Raw genomic sequence first — 20,350 nt, 5'->3', positions numbered from 1 at the left:
TTAGAAATTTTAATCATTGATGAGGCCGGTGCAGGAGAGCTTTAATAGAAAACTAATTTACAACCCTTCTGCTCACTGCATCTGCTCCTGGTTTCTGATAATAGAGGACGGGCTCAGAATATACGGGGAGTGTTGTCGAGAGGTGGGGAGAGTAATGCCACTATCTTTGGAGGACTGACATCAGGAGGCCTAACAGCTGAATTTTGGTTCCGCTTGGAAATGAAAGGTTTTCTGCCTTCCATCAATGAGGAGGACGCCATGCTGTCTTTCCTTTACATGTCTCTGGCCGTTATCCCGACAAATGTGGTGCTCTTTAGTTTTGAACGTCTTAATAACAATAACTAAAAGAAGTAGATCACAGGTTGGCGGCTAAATGAAGGAAAATCTCCTGAACATTATTTACTGACGCTAAAGTCTCACTAACAAGAGCATTGATTTGGCACAAGGAACCTCATTAAAGGAACATTACGCAATTGATTTACAGCACCTTTCATTGAAGATCACATGGTCCCATTTTCCATTGCCCACGTAGGTATGTAAACTTAAACTACTTACTTCATTTATCTATCTTTGAATCCAAAGATAACCTGATGATGGTTAGTTTGGTAGTAAATCTGGAGACTTTTGAAGGCCAGAGCTGATATATTTTTATCTGCTGATGTCCAACTTCTGTGGGCATTTTCGTGATGAGAAATACCCCCAAAGCACATTTCTTCTGCAGTAGATAAAGTAGTTTACTGTTTGATTACTACTATGTACATGTAAAGGCGAAGTCTCGCCCACTAGTTACCATTCAGACTGAAACAGAGAAAGGTAGGAAGAGAAACAAAATAGAGTCAATTGCTTACATGCCACAACAGCAGTGGAGCGGTTCTTCTTAGCGTTGCCGTCCTTCAGGCCGATGGTGCTGGCGTTGGGTTCTGCCTGATAGGCACACAACGCCTCCCACTCCTTCTCCAGGCGGTCCTTGTTCTTCAGGTGATCCTCCATGTAGGACTGAAGGAGAAGAGAGAGAAGAGCTGGAGATTTAGCCAAGGGTCGTACATTATCTATTATTGGGGTTACCGAAGGTGAGATAGTATTGTATTCATCTTTATCAGCCTGAGGCACCAGATGGACTGGCTTTACCCCTTAAGGAAGAGGGTTTTGTGTCAATCACAAAATTTCACATACTAGCTTGTGATTTTAACTTTAACATAACAGGTTTTTTTCTAAACTGTCTGGCAGGCTGTTTGTTTGAGTCTCAGAGGAGCACCAGATGGAAGAGCAGGTAACAGCTATTTTGTCAATCAAAGAAAAGTCGACCAAATACATACTCTGGCTCGTTCCTGTGGTTGCCACTCACTGTGTTGTCCTGTGTGGCAAATCTATCCATCTGGTACTCCACTGATGGGAAAACGAAAGCAAAGATAATAGTTTGAACCTGCTTAAAGCACCAGATGGGTGGAGTTTCCATGAGCCTCTGAATGCCCTTCAGAATCGACATCTTTCTAAACGTCATCGCAGTCTTTGGATCATCCTTTGAGGCGACTCCCCTCCCTCTCCCTCTCCTTTGGAAACGCTACCATGAGCTCCCACGTGAATGTTTTCCTCATTTTAGTCGTCGCACCAAAGCCATCTTAATCAGGGTGCGTATCAGTCTAATCTACTCTAGCTCTGTTTAAATGACAACCAGTTTCAGCCTGGTCATTAACTACCATACAATATTCATAATTAAGAAAGACAATGTGACTTTGATCAACTGTCTGCAAATGAGCTTGGCGCATAAGACGATAGCGAGGACGGTGTGTGTTGTTCACACAGGTTAGCCATAATCTGATGGTGGCCAGTGTAGCTTTGTTTTATAAGCAGCGCTGCAAATCAGCGGCCGTGCACACAAAATATGGACGGTACGATCGTTGGTAATGGATGAGGGAATGAAATGAGCTGGTGTGGTTCTTTAAATGGCTCCGGCGATGATTTATGGTGGCAGTTACAAATGGGGCTGATCTTAATCAGAATTAGCTTTCCAAAAAAGGCCTAATGGCTTTCTGCTAAAATGAGAGGAGTTTGTTAAAAATGGAAGGCGGCGTGGTCCGGCGGCTGGAAAAGAGTCTCCATCAAATGCAGATATGTGACTGCATGTACACTCAACAAACTCCACAAACACACACACACACACACACACACACAGACAGTGTAACACTTGTTGTAGTATCAGCTCTCCATTATATTTGCTTCAGAGTTGCTAAAAGCAGCAATGATGTAACAGGAAGCCGCGAGCTGCGACCCTCCACCTGCACACAGCCGCTTATCAACAGCAGGAGGTCCGACTCCTTCAAAAGACACACACACACACACATACAGAAAACACACACAAAGAACACGCACATACACACATCTGAGGCACAATCCACACATAAAGGTTATTTTTTAAGGTTACACACACAAAAACAGTCCACCCACACACAAAAAGCAAACACACGTATATATACACTCACACAGTTCCATATAAGTCACACAAAACACACACCGAGAAACACGGCAAGCACACACTCAAATACACACACACACACACACACACGCATGCTGTATACTGTATGTACAAACAACATACACACTCACAATCACACACAAACATGACCTGCAGACATCCTACACAGATAAAAACATACAGAGATTCACACAGAAGACATACACACACACACACACATGCATGCACACTGTCCTACATCAGATGCCCCCCACCACCCTCTACCCCCTACCCTCTCTCTCCCTCTCTAATGCCAGAGTAATAGGGTTTTGTGGCTGTGTAAAGGGATTACTGCAATCCAATCAGGAGGTGCTGAGATCACCATGTGTCGGCCAAACACTGAATAATCCCCTTACTGCAGGGGGGCTTACAGCTGCCAAAGGTGCTCAATAAAAAAACACTACGCAATAAGGCTTTGCCCGAGCCGCCATTGTGGCTCTGGCGCACCATCTGAGCACCTGTAGGAAACTGCAGCGCGAAAAGTCGGCTGCATGGGAGGTGATGTAATGCGGCGGCCATTTTGGAACGACTGCAACTAAAGGAGAAGGGGAAGTAAGAGCCGTCACTGTGGGATTCTGTTACTCAGCAGGGGGGGGGGGGAGTCCAGTGGTGCAGAGTGACCAAGGCCATTTATCATATTTAAGTACAATTTTAAGGGACCTGTATTTTCATTTTATGCACCACTACATGTCAGAGGGAAATACTGCACTTTTTACTCTTCTTTATTATACTTAATTTATTATACAGCTATACAGCAGATTAATGATTAATCTTAAATCTTAATAAATATGATCCATTAATATAGAGATAATACCCAAGAGCGTATGAAGTAGCACTGCTACTTTTACTTCAGTAAAGGCTCTGAATACTTCTTCCACCAGTGAGGGTGTCATAATGGTTTACAGGTGACACAAAAGGCTGAATCTGTGTTTTCATAGTGAAAAAAATAAAATGATTGTTCATGTTTATCAGCACAGAGATTAAAAACAATAGCAGCCAATAATCTGAAAATGGTAATCTGTGTTTGTATAGCTTGTATAGACACCTCCCAGACATCACCTGTCACTCACACAGTGTGTGCGCTGTCGAAACTTCCTGACAATTGAGTCAGAAAATCATGTTCTTCTTTTTATTCATTTTTACTGAAGAGGGAATCACTATTGTGTTATAGCAACTGAACATTAAAATGTCACGGATTGTTAAGTTTTCAGCTGTCTTTATGCTATCATAACTTCTCTAAGGTAACGTGACACTTCAAACAAGGCAGGAGATACATTTTCTAATCCATGGTGTTTGGAGTACATTCGTTTTTCGACGGCCAATACCGGTGAATTTCAGATTTGAGCTTCTAATTGCCAATATTCTGTTGTGATATTTAATATAGTGACATGAGATACAAGCCGTAAACCCCTCAAAGCATCGAGTGTTTCCCGAATAACTGAATCACTGTAAAGACACATTTGTGCTACTTTTGTCTGATCAAATCATTGCATCAGCATCCCTGGTGCTCGCATCAATTCAGGCTGAGATCATCCCATTAATGAATTCTACAACAATCGCGTAATCAATCATCATCAATCAATCTTCGTCCATCCATCATATCAGAGGCTGCTGTCTTATTTTTAGTTAAAAGCTGACATCATCCTGATACATGAGTCTTCTCTCTCCTCAACTGACCACATTAGAGTGATTTAACATCCATTTCCTGAAGCCCGTTCTTCCTCCAGCCATTGCCCTGCGACCTATCAGCTCTACAGATCACGTCCCAGCCGGCCTGCCGGTGAGGTACGAAAACCACAAGCACAACAAATTTCCCAGCACAGTTTATCTGGATGGAGGCCCCTCCTGCAGTATAATCTATAACACTTGGCCAGCAACAAAAGACAAGATAATGTGCTTTATATATAGAGTCGACTAATCCTCTTAAGACACAAGCAAAGAGGATGTAGGGGGAGGTGGTGGTGGCGTGGGGGGGGGTGCTCGGTCCCAGTCACATGGGACCAAGTAATACATTAACTTAGATAAGATGGTGAAAGCTGTTTCTCCTCAAATTAAAATCAGTGGGTGGATGATGACATGGAATTTGCTCGGGTTTACGAGAGGCAATTAATTTTTTGGGAGGTGGGAGGGTTGGTGGGAGGGGTGGGGCACTGCAGCTCATCAGCTATCACGTTATTCCTCCCTTTGACGGCCGTGATTTTTATTAATCGTTCAACAGTTGCCTCACTCGGGTGTGTGGCAGGGCATTAGATGAAATATTTGTTTTTCCACGGCGGAGCTGCGCTCGTCTCGCTTTGTGATGGATTTGGTTTCTCGCTGTGACGCCACAAAAAAATAAATCCCTCGGCTCTGAGTTTCCCCAAACGTGTCGACTGGGTCTCAATTTTGTTGCCATGAAACTCTGCTCGGTCTCTGGTTGGCATCACGATGTGACTCTAAAATGAGTTTCTCGTAAGTGTGAATATTTTTGTAAAACTGACAACTAGAACTGCAAAAGAAAAACATGAGCAGCAACAAATAGGCATCGTTCCACATTATGGAAAGAAAAATGACAAACGGGAAGCAAGGCAGGAAGGAGGAAAAGTAAAAAGGAGAAGTTTAAAGAAAAATAGCGAGGGAAGATTGCAAAGAAACATGAAAAAAATGACAAATGAAAGGACGGAAGAGGCAGATGAGTAAACAGTGAAGAAGAAAAATATGGCTAGTACAAAAAGCAGTGGGATAAAAGAAAGAGAAAGAAAGAAAGAACACAGTGGAAGGGGGGGGCGTGAGTAAATAGAAGTGTGGAAAATGACTAAAAGAAAACATGAAATTAGCAACAAGACAGGAAAACTAATGAATGAAAGATGGAGGATGGAGGAAAAGAGGAGAGTGGCGGCAAATCCATAAAACCTTCACTGAAGAGGACGGTTGGTGGGCGGTAAGACACATTAAATAGCAATTTCCCAGATTGTCACTGTTATGTGAAAACATCATAACTCCGATTTCTTTAGTTCTTTCCGTCTTTTAACTTCAGCAGAAGGTTTACGTGCCCTTCTGGTGGCCGAGGAAACAACGTGACCTTCTGAAAGGTTCCGAAAGCCGGTGGAAATACAGAGCGCTCCAGTGAAAATCAAGGATGCATTGTTTTTCTTCCTCAGACGCTGACATTTTGGAGATACGCGGTTTCCACATGACAATGGCATTATGTAACTTTCCCTCTGCTGTGTAATGTTCCTGTTGTGGGAGGACGGAGACGGGCTGGACCAATCAGAGCTGCCGTTTGCTTCACTGTGTGTGTGGAGCTGTCCGAGGTGCTGAATTACATTTCTCTTTCCTGTCTCTTTCCCCAGTTTCTCTTTCTTCTCAGCAAATCTGCCACAAATCAAAAGGAAAGAACGGCAGCTAAAAGTTCACAGCTTCCTCACATTAACTAAGAATCACACATTATCACTTTGTGTGATGACGAGCATCCTGTGACTGACAAATTACGCCAGATTTCTCACTGCTCGTTTCTTTTTATCGCCTCGATGGAGTAAAAACAGTTATATATGAGTCAAATATATCAACTTCTTATCAGCACAGTAGGCGCCTAATGAAACCAGTGCGTATGGAGAGGCTTCATGGGTATAAAACAGTGAAGTTACAGACTCACTGGAAGTAGCAGAGGACGACCAAGGCGGACATTTTCTTCATGTACAATCACACCGTTCTGTAACGATTTGGCCATTTAATGCAACTATACAGTCGGATGCAAAGCTCTCATTTTCTCATACAGATCATAATCACTGATATAGCAAATGCAACATTTCCCCAGATCAGGCTCTAAAGCCTCTCATCAACCCTCCCTCTCCCTACGCACATCTCAACCTTCATCTCTACTGTAGATCTTTATACAGCCCTGATACTGATGCAGCACATCAGGTCCAGACTTGGATTAGTCAACAAGTCTTCACACCAGAACAGCAAAGTGGGTTGTCAGTGCTTTCCAGAACTGTTCACTTTAGTTTTAACCAGATATTGTTGAAAGAGATCATTTTAAAAATGATTAGTCGTCCAATAACAACGTTTCTGTCTGGTTATAGCGTTGGGTTAAAGGAAACTAATGTTGACAGTAGGCTGGAGAAGGAATGCGAAACGTGGTCCTTGTTGTTAAAATCAGGCACCAAAAGGTTTTGGAGGACCACAACAACACTGTGATACTTCTGAACTCGAAAGAGCACTTGAACGACTGACAATGCAATTTTTCTTGTGACGACAACCTTCTGGGACCAGCAAATATACACGATCCACGATACGCAGAAGCCACTCATACAGAGTTGTTCTTGTGTGGCATTTACGAGTGATTCCAGAGAGTTTGTGGAGTTTCATCAAGTTTCTCTTAGGTAAGAATGAAATTCCTGTGTGATCCGAACTCGATTTAAAGATTATAACGCCTTAATCTGAATGAATTTGGAGTTTAAATAAGATACCAAAATCGACTGAAATAAAACGTTTAACTAAAACAACTCACATCTTCTGATTTCTGGCTGCAGGACTTGAAGCTCTGCTGTGTGAAATTCTTCTTTTCACTCTCTAAAATATTTTGTGAATGAAACTTGCCCACGAGCGGAGCGGAACGTGTAGTCTTATATGGTCCTTTTAGAGGCGTCGAGTATGCGGATGATGAAACCTCGTGAACACGTGGCGTTCGCCGGGCTGAAGAGAGCAGTTTTCGACAGGTTTGTACAGTCAGGAGGGTTTGTTGAAACTGACTTGAATCTTGTTTCAAACGTCTTTTAGAACTCTGAAGTTACTCTGGAGAGGATCGAAGTGGAATAACAGCCTTTAAGGGGAGATTCACCCCCCCCCCCCCCCACCTACACATAACGTTATTAATCATCACGGCCACTTCAGATGCACTTGGCCTCTCTCCTTCCCTCACACCATTTACATATTACTGTCTGCATTATAACAAACTCAGTAATAACCCTGAGCAGGCTGGAGCCCACACACCAAATGAATACTTTACAAAACATGAGCAACATTTTCATTCCTCTTATCTCTCAAGTGATGCCGCCTCTGCTGAGATGGCTTCGTCTGGCGAAGACAAAGCAAACACACGTGAAGAAGTTCAGACCTCGATGTCTCAAATCTATTCTCATCCACGCGTGACCGCCGCGCATCAGACGCACGCATCACATCCTGTTGTGGGTGCGTTTGCCAAAGAAACGCTTTAGCAGGATTGTGCGTTCGTGTAAAACAACAGAGCCGCTCTCTGCGGCGCTGCAAAGGGAGTCAGTTCTCCTGAACACAACTCTGGTGCAAATCTCAGGGGTAATTAGTATCTTTGTGCCTATTGAACACATCAAAAAGCCCGCTCTGTCACATCTCGCCGGCAGCTTCATAATGCATGGAGAGAGAGAGAGGCGGGGGCGTGGGGGGTGGGATGAGGAGGTGTTGCTGGGGGTGGTTGAAGTGAATAACTATATATCGCAATTACGATGGCGCTCGACGGAATGCGACCGAGGTTCAATAGAGATTTTCATCTGCAGGAGAGAGGAGCGTAAGAAGGCTGCTTATAGAAACTGTGGGTGTAATGAGATGTACAGAAAGAGAAGGATGAGACAGAGTGAGATGAGAGGAAAGAGAGGAGTGTGTTGCAGAAAAGAGAGCTGTATGCAGAAATGCAGACGAGACAGAGACATGGCAGAGAAACAGTGGAGTTCCACTGGTTTTGAAAGAGATAAATGGTTTTAAGGGGAAAGAGAAGCCGATGATGGGATGTTTTGGATAAAAGAGAAAATAAAGGAAGCGTGGCTGTGTGGAAAGACCGCAAAGGTAAAACATACTTGAGGAATGTAAAGGGCAAGAATATCACACGTGTTGTAGAAGAAATCCACCATTTAAAAAAAAACAGGTTTTCCTTCTGTTGATGATCACCGGAATTGAAATAAAGCTCGCTTTGAAATATCAGTATTTGGTAAAATACTGATAATCAGACTGAATCACCATTTCACTTAATTATTCAGTCTGACCTCAAGCCAACTTCTATTTGGGATGAGGGGAGTGTTTTGTTGTGCCCTAACCATTTAGTAGGGAGTGACATGTTCATCCTGCCGGGGTAATTTTAAATCAACACAGAAGCTGCGGTAATGGTCCCTGGGAGCAGTCATCTTAATGTTTTTCACGATGTTTAAAGGAATATCTAATACGATTTAAGAGTCTCTGCATCCATCTCTTCCATGCTAATCACCATTTTTGCGCCCATTTTCTGTCCCAATTTTTCATGGATGTAACATTTTTTTTTTGCCTCTAGCACACGATTGCGATTACGGGCCCATTCTTAATCGCGTTTACACAGCTCTGATTGGCTCAGTTGTTTTCCAACAGGGTAAAAACGAGCTCAACACAAGGCATATTTGAAAAGCTGTAAAACTGGAGATGTGGGCAGCAATTCAGAGGTCTGGAACCAAGCGAGGATGAACCGAGTTACATTCACCAATGAAACCCTTCCTTCAAAATGTACTTTTCTCCTCAAGTATTTCACAAAGCTGGGGTCTGAATTTTAAACAACCTCTTTCAACAAGTCTGGATGTGCAATATGGGAAGTGGGTGGATTAGATTTACACATTAACGTCGGTCCCACTGATTCAGTCAGTCATTTGAAACCATTAGTCAGTCCTCAATCCTCCTCCAAGTCTTTGGATGTCTCCTTCAAATCCATCAGGTACAAGTTTTCTAATGTCACCAACATCATGCACATTTAAATCCGTGTCCTCTGTGATTTAGGAGGGTCATATCCTTATTATTGACTAATATTTTGATTACTACCACTGTTTGGTGTAATGATTACAACAAAGTGACTCAACAGGAAACTCACCAGTATCATGTGACCAGTGGAGATGTCCATGTTCGAGTGGGCGGGCTCTTCGCTCCAGGAGGAGATGCTGCTCCGCGCCGAGGGGCTGACGGCCGGACCGCCATCGCTGAACTGAGACGACACGCTGTTGATCCTGGAGGAGATGGGCTCAGAACGCTCAGCCGGAGGTTTGACCGCCATGCGTTGCCGACAGAGCTCCTACAGGAGGGAAGACGGGGATAGATTAGCCATTTCTGCCACGCAGTGTCGTCACATGGCATAACTCAAGACGTTTGGTGGACAATTTACTTTGAAGCACCTTCACATAACTGACAAACCCAGGAATCAACCTGGCTGTGCGGCTGCAATGCACTGCAGACAACAAAACACAGAAGAAAATAATTATGTCCTCAGTGAATTTCCTTTCGTCAGGCACAGATGAGCTCTCTGTTTGTGTTGTGACTGCCTAATGTGACTCTTTCACTTTGATGAATGGGGGATGGAAAGTATCAACCGCTTCTAAGTGGAGAGGTGACGTGTTGTAGGTTTCACTGCTGCTAAATCTATATGTTAATAATCTCACCCATATGTGTTAACCTTCATTTTCTGACAGCGTCATCGTTTGTCTGTAATCACAGAATATTTCTTTTTGCAATAAAAAACAAACAAACTTGGTGGTGGATTTTGCAAGACTTTGGCTCTGGGAAAAGTCATAGCAGAAAAGTAATGACAATTTTAACTTTAATGACAATCTGATACTACTGATACTATACTGATATTATCCCTCGGTTTTAAATGATTTTAAACTATAGATGTAGTGCTGACAGTGTTTTACTGGTTCATTAGGCCTTTAAACCTCTGGGGGACCTGCACACACTGATGTCACATCTAAGTAGTTCTGGTTGGGTCATTCAGGTCACATGGCCATCATGGGACAGTCAGACTTGCAAGGTTTAAGTGTGATTTGGTGAAAAACCAGCTGTGATGGGACATCAGGAAGGCAAGAGAACTGATGAAGCTCCTTCGATAAGTGGAGAAACATCTTCTACTACAGATTAGTTTACCCTTTTTGAGTCAATGCAGAACCATAATAATCATATTTGTCATTAAAGGCTTGGCTTATTCGTGATTATCCTTATTCTCTTGGTTCTCTTTTTGTATTTGAAAGTTCAATAGTTGAAAAGACAAAAGTAAATGTAAAAGTACGATTTCACTCATTCCACGTGTTAGAGAAAGACTGAATGAGACCGGTACTGACAGCTACTGTAAAACACCTGTAGTATCTAGAACAATGTCAGTTCATCACTAACTTAGTGGAGTTGTACATTTTTAAAATCAGTTTTATATTACCAAATGTACAATATATAATTGAAAGAAGTCCAAAGGGATAAATAGTACGTTCAAAAGAATTAAATGTTCTGCAACATGAATAAAGAAAAAACTAATGCCTGACTTAAATGCTGTGACAATAAAGCTACCATGCTCACTCCTTTGCAAAACAACAAACTTCAAATTTAAAATACACATTTGAAGTTATCTTCTGGGCAGAATAACGCTGTAAAACTTAGTGACTTACTCATTTACTTACTTATTAACTTATCCACAAATCAAAACAGAAGGAAAATAAAAATGTTTACCTTCAGTCTGCCTTCATTAGACTAAACACTAACATGTCGACTAAGAGTCATGCTAACAGCTGAATGCTCAAAAACATCAGCATGCTAACATGCTCACAATGACAATGCTAACATGCTGATGTTGAGCAGGTATAATGTTTACCGTGTTCACCATTTCAGTTTTGCTAATTAGCACTAAACACAACGTTCAGCTGATGGGAATGTCATTAGTTTTGCAGCTATTTAGTCATAAACCAAAAGTATTGGAAAAATTCTACTTTTGAGTTGATGGTGGCGCTAGATAAGAACTGAGGGATCACCAAAGTGATAACAATTCATCCTGAAGGGGACATGAATGTGTTTACCACATTTGATTAATCAACGCGTCCATCTTATCTAAAAATCTCAAATACAGGGCCAAGTGCAAAGTTACAGCATTGAAAATTGGGCATATTAGTCACAGGAATGCAGTAATAAAACAAGTGCTTGCTGGGGTCGAACACGACCACCTCCTGAAAAAAGTGGCTGTCTAGGAATCCAGTGAATTACACGTTGAGTCCCCGTATGACAAGTTTAGCATCAGTAATCAATATGTCAGATCAACATGCCCTCGAGTAAAACGACAAACTGCCCAATTCATTCAACGTGATCCTGGATGAGCACATCACAGTGTGAAGTTAAGAGAGCACAACAGTACATGTCGCCCGTCACATGGTCTGTATGTGGAACCATACATCAGCCAGCGAGGGCACTAACTGGGCCAGAAGACCCGATCTCTGCGCGTATCTGCGTTTCTTAACGAGGGAGATGCTGATGATTAACTCAGGGCGTGTTTGATTGACGGTGGAGGTAATGTGAGCAGGCCTTCATTAGTCTGTATCTGATCTCACTGATATTCTCGTAGGTCGGCACGCTGACGCTGATCTATGAGCTCGGACACAGACTCATAAATGTGTGCAGATTATTAAAGTGCTGCAGCACCTGGCCTGGGGATACTGACAGCTCTGCTGGTGGGAGGGAAACCAGTGAGTGCAGACAGATACTATAGGAAGCACCGGGCCAGAGCAAAACATTTTCTGCAGTGCTGTATTTATAGAGCTCATTATTGGGGATGTTTTAGTCCTTGTGTTTCTAAACTATCAGTGTTTGGTCAGCTTAGAAAACTTATTCACTGGTTCCAGCTTCAACTTCTGGGCTTTGGACTGCTGGCCAGACAAAACAAGCACTTTAAAGACGTCACTCTGGGCTCTGGGGAAATTGTGATGGTCATTATCTGGCATTTAATAGACTACACGATTAATCAATTAATCAGACAAAACGATGAAGAGATAAATAGAAATAATTATTAGTTGTAGCCCTAAAGGGTCATTGATATAAACGTTTCGTGATCTGAACGGTTTTCAGCATTTTGTTACTCATATTAACTTATAAGTTAATCATTACATTTTCATTACAACATGTCAATCTTTACATTTTTCACAGTAAAGTCATACAGTTTTCTATCAGTAACAATATTTAAGACATCACTTCTGTTTGGCCAATAAAAGATCATTGTCTCTGCAGAGAAACACCTGACTGTGGACACAGTGAAGCCACATTTGTACAAATGTTCAACTGATAGTTGGAGGCTAAATTGATTTTCCAGATTTAATTGTGTTTCTATGGTTGCAGATCTGCCGAGCTGGTAAAGCTTGTAAATCATCTTATTTCATAACAAGATCATTTTAATCAATATTCTGTATCAAATGACTCATTTCTTTAATGGTTGCAAACATAATAACTGGATAGACGTATAATGAAGCTTTCCATTAGGACCTTGATTGGCCCCTGTGCTGTTTTGTTATCCCTTACTTACACACTACACTGTGGGCTTCAATGTACCACTGGGTTAAAGCTGCAAATATACTTAATATAATATAGTTAAATTTTATCCCCATTATTCACCTTTGTATTTGATCATTTTCATGCCAAAGCTTCAAGTTTTTAACTCTTTTGAAAGCATCGGGAGCATCATCACGTCGCATTTAAACTCTCCACTTAGCTGCGTGCCACTATTGTTACAGTCCAGAGAGGGGTTTCCATGGTACCAGAGGTGGATCGCACTAACTGGACAATTTCGGATGTTATAAAATATTAAAATATTGGCCCCATAAATTGGTCTAACCCTTCTGGCTGTCAAATATACCAGTTTGTTTGGTCTCTGTGCGTCAGTGTCACATCCTCAGAAACACAACATGGAGCCCAGTAAGCACAACAGACTGCATTGTGGGTGTTTTGTCGGGGAGGGAAACACATGATCAACAGCATTCATATTTCAACGAGCCCACACGGTGAACGTTTGCCACTGCAGCAAATTCTTTTATGATGTAATTAAAACTGATGCAAAATGGCTTCCCCTCGAGAGCCAATTAGAGGACAAAAAGGCAGAAATTTGAAGGAACAATATAACTCAGGACAGGTTTAGAGTCTAAACAGAGCAAATTTACAGCGGCTCTGAAGTCCCAACACCCCCCCTCCCCGAGCAGCATCCACACAAACGCAAGTATCTTTATTTACAGTGTATTGATTTTCAACAAGACGCACTTCATCAGGTGGCGAGACGCGTCACCTTAACCACTGTGGTTTATGATCTAGATGAGAGTCTGGTGTGCGTTTCCCAGCTTTGTGTCAACAATGAATTTATGTCGCTAATGACAGAGTAGATGAGACTAGTGAGGCTTAGTGTGGTAGCAGGGGGGGGGGGCTAGTAGTTTAACAGATGCCTGTAAGTGAAACATCTCTAGTTCAGGACCAACTGTACTGTGAAGATGTCTTCTATCAAGATACTGATCGCCTATTGACTCATTGGTTTTATTAAAAGCTTTTAATTGATGTGATTTCCTTCCTTCTTGGAAATGATTGGTTTTACTTTCGAGTCTTGGACCATGTCGTGTGTTTGCTGAACGCTATTGTTGCAGGAGATACTGAACATCCAGTAGTTCAGTCTCCTGCCAAACAGCAGACATTTGAATGCAACAAATGAGAAAATGATCCTTTTCCATATTAGCTCATCTTTTTGTCTTCTGGAGTCATTTCTCTGACAGCTCATGCTTTTTGGCAGTTAAATCTCAGATGTTGGCACATCCAATCTCATAAGTTTGACAATAAATAAAGGTGGATAGATGTTAACCATGATGGATGACCAATCTCTAGCAAGCTTTTAGTCTTTTCAAATTGATTGAAATGAATGAAAACAAATGTCTGTCTGGAAGGTAGAAAAATCAATCTTAAAATTTATGGCAGCACTTGAAAACCACTTGGCAGAGATTGTGTAATTATTTTATAAAAGATTTTAGCAAGTGAACCATTAGTATGCTACAGATAAGATTTTCAACTACAATTAAGCTCTTGTATAAGGCGACATCACTGCTAAATGATGAGACAGTTGATTCAAAGAGACAAAGATTGTCATCAATCAACAGAAAGTCAAAAATGCAATTTATACCAAAGTTACTGTGAAACACAGCAACAGTCACCTCACTTTGAAATATTAACTTCTTCATGATTGAATGTAATTTTATTTAGTGGCCTAAAACAAAATAAAAGCATTGACACAATGACTTTTTTCAGGCCACCACAAAAGAAAGTGAGAAATCGATGAACAGCGCTACGAGAAACGGGAGTGACAGCTATAAAAGATTGCTGCAGTTGCTGCTGTGACGTTAGAGACGTGGAAATGAGTTTGTGTGATCAGTGTCAGTGCTTTAACAGTGCATGTGTGCCTCATCAACCCTCCCTGCATGAATAAAGGTTAAAAGAAAAACCCCAACAACCCCCTCTCATGGGCGTCATGCCAGGGAATCCACTTGGCGCCACATGACTGTCTCGAATCATGCTTCACCCCGGGGCGACGGCGGGCGTGTCAGTGACGGGAGGCGTGTGCCACCCAAAGCACCCCCTCTTTCTAAAAAGCCTGCTAATGGGGAGGAAGGCTGGGATTGGGGGTCGGGGTGTGTCAGCAGGGCCTATTGGGCCCACAGGGGCGCCTCTGTTTACATGCCCTTCTGACCAAAACGAATGTAGGGGCCTTCATCCGAGTGCTTTGCCTCTGTGCTTAAACAAACAAACAAATAAAAGGGGGGACATGATACAATATGGTGGAGTCGAGGGAGGGTGGGGGACAAGGGACTGAAGGACTGAAGAAAAGAAAGCTAGAGGAGAGGCACTATAAGACCCAATACTGATACCAATATGTCTGGACTGCAGCACCGATAATCAACATAATGAAATGTGAGTTTAACTGTATTTTAATGAAAGCAATTACTTCGATGTCAAAGCTTTGCTAGCAAATGTGAAAACGAACTTTGGCTGAATACGAAAGCTAAACCAAAGCTAGCACGTCGATCGTCACAGGGAAATCCGTGGCAGTCACCATGTTACCACTAAGTTTGCTTTGTGTGAGTGCAGGTGAAAAGTCTGCGATAAACGATGGTTTATTAGAATTTCCTGAACCAATTTAAACCTTTAAGGACTGCAGTGAGCTCAACAGTGCACTAAAAGGAGGACTCGGTTAAAGGTTTTTGAAGTTCTATTTGACAAAAACCTCGGGATTATTTTCAGTGACAATGTTCGATTCCAAAGTCGCCAAAGTCAAAGCCTTGTAGCTACGTTGCTTTTCAGTTATGGTCGGGGTCTAAAGCCACTTGGTTGGAGACAGCTGAAAGATAGCTGTCACTGTTATAAAGAGCTAACGTAAATTACTGGCTGGAGACGGGACACAAACCCTGATCTTTGAATCTTTGAGGCTTTGAAAACTGTGAGGGTTTGTGCGAAACTCCAAGTAAGATTTTCTAAATAAATCATAATCTATGAGTTTAACATATCTAGACAGGACACCACAACTCTATACTGAAATCCAGTGCAACTGCAAATCCCATTGTCACTGTACTAAACAATAATGACTTTTATTACTTGAAAGCGAATCAAAATGTTTCACTGAAATCAGTTCAGGATAAGGACTAGTGTAATATTGATTAACTGTACTGATATGTTATCAATCAAATAACATTCTATCCATTATATCAGTGGTAGAAGACACTGACTGGAAGCAGTCTGATTTTTAATAAAAGGATGTTATCAGCAAACTGATGTATTCAGCCGAGAGAGGAAAACTGAAGACGACAGGAAATAAAAAACAGAATGGACACAGAGAAAAAGGAGGCGTAGGACAGTCAGGGAACAAGACTTATTGTTTGCTTGTTTAATCTAAATTGAGATGGACTGGAAATGTGTTTTGCACTTATTCTTTGGAAGTGTAAAGATGATGTTATCGTGTCTGTGAAGGTCCTTGAAATTAAATTGAGACAGAGAGAGAAAACAGACAGCGTGAGGCTGGCTGAGGGAGGCAAACACATTTTTACCATAAAACATCTTTAACAAGTCATTTTAATCTCGTTTTGTGTCTTAAAAACTTGAGAAAATATGCAAATATGTTGCGATATCTCCACTAGTTTCCAAAGCATTTCTCATGTTTCAAAAAATTTCATGGTGCGGGTGATGATATCTTTAAATAAGATAATATTGCTTCAAGATAATATCTCTTGATCTGTGGAAAATCCATGCAAAAAGTTCCACTGCAATCAAGTGCAATGATCTCAACCTGCTGGCTGATAGTTTCTTCTACTTTGAGGAAAAAAGACTTTTAGGAGCAGATAAAAGTTTGAATCAGATGTGAAGATAAACTGAAGGCGACGTCGTAGACTCCCATGTCGGCGGCAGAGTAATCCAGGGACTGACTGACTCTCCCCGCCCAGCGCTCAGACACGGCGCACCAACTCCTCTGTCGACGCCTGTCAATCAACGTCTCCTTTGTCAGCGTCGGCCAATCCCACGTCGCGGTTTCACCGGGACCGTTTGATTGACAAGGCTAGGGAGCGGAGAGCCGAAGGTGGAGGGGATTCAGAGGGAGCTGGTGGCGCGGTGACGTGAACGCAAGAGTGGAGGTGTGTGTGGGGGTGAGAGTGTGTGTGTGTGTAAGTGTGTGAAGTGAGGCCTCAAACAAACGCGCCAAGGGCAAGAATCATTAACATGCAGTAGCTGGTGAGTGTGTGCATGCGTATACGTGTGTGTTTGTGTCATGTGTGTATACCCGTGTGTGTGTGTGTGTTTGACAGCCAGTATGAAGGAGATGCTGTAGTAAGGCCGTCAGGCAGCCTGCCGCTTCCTGTCTGCTTTAATTGCATGTAGCCCTAGAGACTACACACACACACACACACACACACACAGATTCCAGCCCAGGGAACCCCTCTACACAGCAGCGCTGACAAAGAGACGAGGCTTACGCGGCTAAGATGGGAGCTGAACACTGAGGTCTTTCACCGAGGATGACGACGGCTCGACACTCGATAAAGACGACAGAGGAAAGAGAATCAACTGGAAGAGCTTTGGGAGTCTGAGCAGAGCGGGGCTGAGTAAACCTCCCAAGAAAGAGCAACATGAAGGTTTTGTTAGCTATTAATCAGATAAATAATGCGTAAACAGTCTTATGTGTGAATTTTAATTAGCATTTTCCAATTAGAGGCTTAAAGTGAATCTCTGAGGCAAGTAACCGTGAAGATAAGTTTCTCACACTGAGGAAAAGCAAATATTTTATGTAGACAGAGGAAGGTGTGCAGCTGAAATGTCAGACTGTCATTGGACATGTTGAATGTCAGACGTTCAGTCAGCCGCCTTTTACTTGGCAGTTAAGTCCTTTTTCATACTTATATTCTAGTCTCCGTCTTCTTCCTCGTTGGTAAACAATGGATCTTTATGCAAAAAATAGGAATCTTTACGAGTCCCTGGTGGTGAGGTAAACCTCTAACGCAGCAGCACAGTCTATTTCAGGAGTTAAAAATCCCCGGAGAAGAGCATAAAATGTAAGCACTTAGGGGATGGGCTGGGCTCATTATAAAATCAATGCTCACAGGACCACTCTCATTTAAAAACATGGTGGGGAAAAGGTCAGGGAGAGAGACTGAAAAATCTCAATCTAATTCTTTGCTCAAAAAGCCACTTAATACTGGATTCTGTAAATTAAATTTCACACCCGGCTATTCCGGCCAAAGGATAATTACAGCAAACAGAGGGGGGAATGGAAATGACTTGAGGTGGAAAACCTGTTGGATTGGTGATATTGATTCATGTCTCAAACAACAAATTATAGCAGGGGACTGAGTACAGCCAGCAACCAGTGCACAGCATCAATCTAGTAACGTGACAATATGAAATAACAACTGAAACTTGATAAGGTGAAGCACAATGTGGAGAATATCACTGACACACACACAGTAAAGGGTTTCTGTTGTTTCAACATCACCACCAGACCCAAAGTGAACGGTTCCTGCCACCAGCAGCATCAGTGCTACACAAAGCTGCTGTATCTGGGAAACTGTAAATGTATGTATTTTGCGTATTAATAATAACAAACCTGGATTAATGAGATAAAAAGTTACACACATTTTGTTGGAACAGGTCCACTTTTTTTACTTTTACTTCGATTTTTATGAAACGTACTTCTATTTCAGTGACTGCAAATCTGAGGGGTTGCAAGACGATTAACAGGATTGTATAGCAGTAAAGCATATTTCTGTGCATCATTTTACCTCTAAAAATCATTCAAATAAAACAAAGAAATAAATCTCTCTTTGGTTGAACTTGTATTACTTCATTTTAAGGGGTCACAAGCACAAATATTTGAGAACCTCTGTTCTAAACCATCCCAATCCTGCATCTTTTATTACAGCTACAAACACTGACAGATGGCGCAGTAGCACATCCTACCTGATAGGTGGCGGTAGCATCGCTGCCAGTATCTGTTCCCAGATTGGTGAGCTTCTCCTTGAGCTTGTGGTGGGAGCGGTGGCGGAGGCAGTAGACCACGGTGGAGGCCAGCAGCACGCCAACGATGCACAGGATGGACACAACAGTGAGGATGAGGAACTTGGTGGACTCGGCCTGGCTGTACTTGGTGGGGATCTGGTTGATCTGGCTTCCCTGTGGGCCACAAAAGAGCAGATAAAAAGGGTTTAATAATACGTTTCTATTATTTATCTGAGGTGAGTGGTTCCCTGTGCAGCTCAATAGGCAGAGCGTAGTACTCTCACAGGCAAGATAAGAGTTTTGATTCATCCATCGTGCTAAAAACGTCTGCGCTCGTGATGGTAGCAGGTGCTTTGGAACAAACTGCAGGGCTGTAAAACTATGCACCTAAAAGCATGTACGCTCTTATTCCAGCCAAAAACGACACCAGGTGAGTTTACTGATCAATCACACGCGAGGAACTAATCCGCTAATCATCTGGCGGAGCGTTTGATTGGAGCAACCCTGCAGACTCGGGGTGCTTCATACCCGTGGATTAAAGCATCCGCCAAATGGTCCAAGAAAACAAGTCACACTGAAATCCTTCATTAGACGGTAATCTATCCGAACCCCCTTAAAAGCGTTCATTATTTTTACTTCCAATAACGTTTGATTCTACATCAGTAGATTCAATTGTAAATCACATGGTTCTTTCCTTTTTTGGAGAGGCATAAATATGCATATCACTGTGCTCGATGAAAAGTATAATCACAAGCGTTTGTTCCACCATCTGTGCCCAGGAGTGCACAGAATACATAAACTCCTGTTTAGCAAAGCATTCTGGATGTGCCTAGACAGCTCAACACACCGTTTGCTATATTGGAGGAATTTTGTTCCACTGTTAATGGAGGCAAAAGACGTTCTGCCGTCTTGAGCAAGTGCCTCGATAATTTCGACCTCCAGCGCGTGAGAACCAGATCCTTCAGCAAACAACTGGAGATGAAAGATTTCTTTTCACACAGTGTGCTGCTTAACATAACACAATGGACACATACTGTATGATAAAAGTCTCTGTTTGAACTGCTTCTCGAGTGTGTAAAAACCACCACGGCAATCATCGGAGCGGGGGGGGAAGTAAGTCTTATTGAACGTTGGGAGCTGCAGCTCCGACTGCTGCTTGCTGTTCATTTTCAGACACCAGCCAGCTCAAGATAATGGGCCTGTTGCGTTTTACCTGACTACTAAGAGTTAACAATGGGCAACATAATTTCCCATTATTACACACTGCGTAATGATCCTGACAACAAAGAGCGAGGCAAGAACCAAAAGAGAAGAGCTACAAATTGCACTGCCGATGACAAGGCCTACAATTCCTCCTGACAAAGAATTATCAAAAGAAATCAATAGCAAAAAAAAAAGGCTCTCCTTGACTCTAGTGTTTTTTCCACGTCTTTGCAGCACAGTGAAAGGTACATTTCCCCGTTTTACTGGGACAAAAAAGTAAAGGCTTGCTATAGCTCGTCATTAGCTAGCCTTGATAGGAACTTTATGCTACATATCAGGCTTATTATTTTTGTGCCAGAG

The 20,350-nt window shown here is 42.3% G+C and overlaps 1 protein-coding gene across 1 annotated transcript in view; it reads right to left on the bottom strand.

The window, feature by feature from the left end:
• LOC139296026 (receptor-type tyrosine-protein phosphatase N2-like) overlaps window positions 1-20,350 on the bottom strand; it is a 183,210-nt gene that overhangs the window by 27,480 nt on the left and 135,380 nt on the right. The window contains exons 13-15 of the mRNA XM_070918283.1: window positions 18,749-18,961; window positions 9,354-9,551; window positions 849-996 (exon numbers count right to left, since the gene is read on the bottom strand). Coding sequence (XP_070774384.1) covers window positions 849-996; window positions 9,354-9,551; window positions 18,749-18,961 — 559 coding nt within the window. The remainder of the gene's footprint in view (window positions 1-848; window positions 997-9,353; window positions 9,552-18,748; window positions 18,962-20,350) is intronic.

The sequence above is a fragment of the Enoplosus armatus genome, chromosome 14 (genome assembly GCF_043641665.1).
Source record: "Enoplosus armatus isolate fEnoArm2 chromosome 14, fEnoArm2.hap1, whole genome shotgun sequence".
Taxonomy (NCBI): Eukaryota; Metazoa; Chordata; class Actinopteri; order Centrarchiformes; family Enoplosidae; genus Enoplosus; species Enoplosus armatus.
The sequence above is the reverse complement of the archived record's forward strand: the minus strand, read 5'-3'. Positions and strand labels throughout refer to the sequence as shown.